The sequence below is a fragment of the Borostomias antarcticus genome, assembly GCF_949987555.1.
Source record: "Borostomias antarcticus genome assembly, chromosome: 13".
In the NCBI taxonomy this organism is placed as follows: Eukaryota; Metazoa; Chordata; class Actinopteri; order Stomiiformes; family Stomiidae; genus Borostomias; species Borostomias antarcticus.
The window spans coordinates 515,817-521,514 of NC_140246.1; the positions used below are offsets into that span (position 1 = coordinate 515,817).

The window sequence follows — 5,698 nt, forward strand, 5'->3', positions numbered from 1 at the left end:
CCTCGCCTTTTTCGTATCCTATTACAATAACGCACTCATCAGTCCGACCCCAACACTTCCACACCCCTACCAGCAAAAACGAGTGCTCTGGAGAACTGTTTTAATAACTGCACCATGGCTGGAAATATTCAAATAAACGTGAACCACCCGGATTATGCCTTATGGTTTATGTGAACAAGGCCAACCCACATAGGCGAGATAGCCTATGTTGCCTGGCAACCATTTAATTCAGAACTATAGCCTATCGCGTAAGATTTTGTAAATACTAAAATGATAAGAATGATCGGTAAATAAATGATTGAATGTTACTACTGAGTGTTTTTTGTGAATATATATATGTAGTAACCGTTGTAGAAAAGCAATTGACCACTCGAGGCAGTCGCTGTCGCCCCGTAGCTGTGGTAAAATCCCCTGTAACCCACTGCCTCTCGTGGTCAATTGCTTAAGTAACAAATAGAAGAACCCTCTGAAAAAAGGTTCTGGATAGAACCCTTTCCAGGTCAGAAAGCACCGTCCCAACAGCACGCGTAAACAGAACTGGAGACGCCCCACATCGAGGTGGCCTGGGTCGGGCTGCTGGATGATCCTTTGGTCAGTAGGTCAAATGTGGGGGTGAAATTAGGTCAAAGCATTTCTTCCAGACTGAGATTATCAGAATTTCTTGTGTTGCAAGACCTTTCGGATGGTTTGGGTGGGGTCAGTGTGGCCATTCAATGGAAGGAAGTTCCTCAAAATAGCAAAGAAGGAAGAGGTTTCTAAACAAAGATGGCGGGCCTTTGAGATTGAGAGGATGGAGGGGGGGCTGGTGTTTACAGTCAGTATCTCTGCATACCAGCGCAATGCTTGGCTGGGTGGACTCTTGGTACTCAGAAGCACATTAATAATGTAAGCTAACCATTAACACAAGCATTGGGGGGGGAGGGGGGCGGGGGGGTCAGCAAGGCATCCGCCATGCATGCATAGTAGCACACACACACACACAGACGAGTACACACACACTCATGCAGGCACGCACGTACATTCAGCTGCCTAAATATTGATCTTTCGGCTAATAAGTAACACGGAGGAGGTCGCTGACTCATCGATCTTCCCTTCACATTCGTAGTCTGATCCCTGTCCGAGATGCATCCCTCCTGGGAGAAAAACCCACTCCGGTGGCCCCTGGACCTCCCTGTCAAAGTCGGAGTTAGCAACGTACACTTCATTACTGGATGCTTGTGTATGTCAATGTGGCGTTGTTTATTTTTCTGGGCGGTGGGCGGGGCGTTTTGGCGAAGCTTTAGCTCATTGGGTTTTAGGCTGAATGCAGAAGATGCTTGTTTTCATTGTGCTGTAGATCTTGGCGATGAGTCAATTCTGTTTGTTGTAAACTTGAATGTCAAACAGTCTAATTTGTAATAACCAGTCCGCCAGGAAGATCATGAAGAATGAGAACTCTGTAACGACGACTCCTATTGGTCAACAAACACAGGCGCTTGCCTGGAGCAGGCGGGACTGTTCTGTCAAGCGCTGTTAGATTGATTGATTGATTTTTATTGATTTTTAAGACAGGGACAAGGTACAGTAGACATTTACCCTATAGAATAGGGAGAGATGCACTGTACAAGGTTAAAGCTAAAACAGCTAATTTCCACCCGCAGTCCCTGGGCAAATAAATATACAGTCTTAAAATAGTGGGGCAAATAGTACACAGTAGGAAAGTTACATACATAGAAGGAATACAAAAAAGTTATATAGCAGAGATTTCACTCATCCCTATACCCTCATCCCTATACCCTCATCCCTATACCCACATCCCAACCTCCCCAGACCCTTAACCCTTTTAACCCTGAAAGTACAGTGACAACATTTTGAATATTAATTGGATTTTCCCTATAATAATAGAAAGCGCAGTTTCTCAGCTTTCAGCAAGTGTTGGAGTGAGGATTTTTTTTGATTTTTTAGATATTTTTTAAATATTATTAAATATTTGTTAGATATTTTTAAAATGTTGCCGGTGACGTGGTCGTATCGAAAGGGTTAAAAAACAAACCCTAAGTACAGCCCCCATTAGGAGCTCATGGTTAGCGCCATCCCCAAACTAACACCCCTCACCACTACTCAACACCCCTCACCACTACTCAACACTACTCAACACCCCTCACCACTACTCAACACTACTCAACACCCCTCACCACTACTCAACACCTGATGAACTCGAACCGATGTTGCTGTCAAACCGTCACCTCACAGCAAGAAAACATGAACGCACGAAAAACACGCAGAAGAACAGATCGCTGACGCTGTCCTTGGTCGGCCCCCGGGCGTCAAAACAATAGTGACAATTAAAAACATACAGCAAAGTATAAACACAACAAGGCCAAACAAGCAAAGCAGGACAGAAACATACAGCACATTTTAACACATAAAACAGAGGGATCCACACTTGAGACAACATTTACAGACATTAGACTTAAACACAAAACAGAGGGATCCACACTTGAGACAACATTTACAGACATTAGACTTAGGACAGAGATCATAGACAACAGTAGCACAAGTAATATGTAAACACAGGACAACATTGACACAATAAAACACGCATAAAATAAAATAAAAAATACGGTATAAGCATGCAGAGAGACAGATCAACAAAGACTAAGACAGACAGATGCAGACAGACAGGGTAGGCATGACGAAGCTAGGCACAAGTCCCTTATCCTCAACACTGGTCCCTCATCCTCCACACTGGTCCATCATCCTCAACACTGGTCCCTCATCCTCCACACTGGTCCCTCATCCTCAACACTGGTCCCTCATCCTCAACACTGGTCCCTCATCCTCAACACTGGTCCCTCATCCTCAACACTGGTCCCTCATCCTCAACACTGGTCCCTTATCCTCAACACTGGTCCCTCATCCTCAACACTGGTCCCTCATCCTCAACACTGGTCCCTCATCCTCAACACTGGTCCCTCATCCTCAACACTGGTCCCTTATCCTCAACACTGGTCCCTCATCCTCAACACTGGTCCCTTATCCTCAACACTGGTCCCTCATCCTCAACACTGGTCCCTCATCCTCAACACTGGTCCCTCATCCGCAACACCGGTCCCTCATCCTCAACACCGGTCCCTCATCCTCAACACTGGTCCCTCATCCTCAACACTGGTCCCTCATCCTCAACACTGGTCCCTTATCCTCAACACTGGTGCGTCCCAGGGCTGTGTCTTGTCCCCACTGCTGTACTCACTGTAGTACACACACGACCGCAAGGCCACTCTTGATTCCAGCTCCATAGTCAAGTTTGCTGACGACACAGCTGTGGTAGGCCAGGGCTGCGTTTCCCAGAGGCATCGTACCGCTACGTTCATCGTAGCACTACGATGAACGTAGCTCTAGGATGAACGCCGTAGCTTACGATGAACGTAGCTTACGATGAACGTAGCGCTACGATGAACGCCGTAGCTTACGATGAACGTAGCGCTACGATGCCTCTTGGAAACGCAGCCCTGATCTCCAGCGACGATGGGAAGGCCTACCTGGAGGAGGTGGAGGGCCTGGTTAGGCTAGGGGCGTCAGGACAACCACCTCCACCTGAACAGTTCGTCAGCAAGACAAAGAAGACGCTAGTGCACTATCAGGAAGCAGGACAGCACCTACAGTACAGCAGGGTCTTTCCTGGCTCAGAATGGGTCTTTGGGGGCTGATGGGTACACCATTTTGGGGGGAAACCTCCATTTTATGACGAATAGCCTACCAGCATATATAGGCCTATATTCTTTGCTGTCGTTCTGACTGAGCTCACTTTTCACAGTCGCTGGAAATCTCCCGACATGACACAAAATGGATATGAAGCCAAAATGTTTAAGATACTGATAACCTGTCTATTAATTATCTCGATTACTAGTGGTCCAAACCATGGACAATGCAAGAAAGAGGGATGGGCTGCACTTGAAACAAGCTATCAAACACATTTGGAGAGGATTTGAATTGATATTTTTATTCTCAATTTTTAGCATTTTGGCACTGGTGATTTTCCTTTGGCTCTGGCTAAAATCTCTTTGGGGAGCGCAAAAAAACAACAAACTCTATGCAGGAAAAACCCTGCATACAGTCATCTAAACATGAATGGGACCCCAGTAGAGAGGGTAGACACCCTCAAGTATCTTGGTGCCCAGATCACCAAGGACCTGACATGGGCCACAAGCTGTGGTGACACTGTGGTGAGGAAGTTATGGAAGAGACTACGATCGCCTCAGACGCCTGAGGAACTACATTGTCCCCCCAGATACTTCAGAGTTTCTACACATGCACACTGAGAGCATCCTGGCTGAGCGTCCCTTCCTAGCATGGGAGGAGCACCACACAGGACCGAATGGTGTGGTACGGTCAGCGGAGCTCACCACGAGGAGGGGGGGGGGCACTCCTACACCTCCAGGATATCTACCCCAGGCGGTGCAAGACCAAGGCCAGGAGATCCTTGACGGACCCCAGCTACCCGGATTATGAACTCGGTTCTCTGTTAAGGTTAGGGGTGAAGGTAGCCTATACATCCAGGAGGCCGACCCCGAGAGGCGCTTCGACCCCGAGGCCATCCGGATCCTGAACAAGGACACTGCCAACGCTTGCTCTGGCTTTCAACAATACCAGATCATCCTCCTATATACTTATCTATTAAACTCGACTGTTAAACTCATATATCCGTATCATTATTAATATTAAATGCATCAGTGTAGCCTACATCGTAGGCTACAGTTCATAGGCTACCATTCTTGCATAGCTATATTTTGATTTTTTTGTGTGTGGGCTATTCATTTACTGTTTTACTACATAGCCAAGGCTACTTATTAAGCACACTTAAAAGCTAGGAGCTAGAACATTTCACTGCACATTACGTAGCCTATGATATGTAGGCTACGTAACAAATAAATCACTTTTTGAAATCTTAATCAGCCTGAAACCAACCCAGGAACAAGACACAAAAAACAAACATCCACGTGGACTCGGGCGGTCCCCTTCAAATATGATGCGGTTCATAACATAACTCAGAAACTGGACAAGTAGGCTAAACCTCACTGATAGTAAAGTAAGTAAAGTAAGCAAAACTTTGTGAATACTCACGCATCAGTGTGCTGAAGGCTACAATAGCGAGCAGCCCCTGAATTAACACGCCGAATCTGTCCGTCAGCGCGCCGTTGTCGCACCCGTGTGGATTTGCCTTAATGATGTCGGACATGTTCGATATCTCGGACCCTCGACCTAGAAAGAGCCGCTTGACCAGAGAAACCCCGTCGTACCCGTACATGTCCATGTAGGCTAGAGTTTCAAAACAAGCCCTCGGCAGACAAAAAGCTGCGCGTCCTCTCCGTCTCCGACTTGGCCAAGAGGATGAATTCGTTTCCTTGAGAAGGAGAAACAAATCATTTGTTTCAAAACAAAGGTCGCCTGTTTATCCCCTGTAGCCTTAAAGTGTCTGATAAAAACGTAAATTCGTAAACTTAAGCGTGAGTCGGTAAGAGTGGTCCACTGCCTCTCCAACATCCAGATTCACAACAACAACACTGGCTTCTGACGTCACCTCCTGCTGAATTCCTTTGATCCGCGTGAAACCCCCCTCTCTTTGTGTTCATTGTGTCTGCGCAGCGGGGGGGCCAGGTACCCAAAGAAGGACAGGAAATGATGCTCTAGTCCACATCTAATGACTTTGTCAAATGCA

The 5,698-nt window shown here is 46.7% G+C and overlaps 1 protein-coding gene across 1 annotated transcript in view; it reads right to left on the reverse strand.

Annotated features, from left to right (window-relative positions):
- tmem110l (transmembrane protein 110, like) overlaps nucleotides 1-5,480 on the reverse strand; it is a gene marked incomplete at its 3' end in the record, with an annotated part of 11,038 nt that extends 5,558 nt beyond the window's left edge. The window contains exon 1 of the mRNA XM_084447650.1: nucleotides 5,104-5,480. Within this exon, the coding sequence (XP_084303776.1) occupies nucleotides 5,104-5,293 (190 nt within the window). The 5' untranslated portion in view covers nucleotides 5,294-5,480. The remainder of the gene's footprint in view (nucleotides 1-5,103) is intronic.
- Nucleotides 5,481-5,698: the final 218 nt, after the last annotated feature.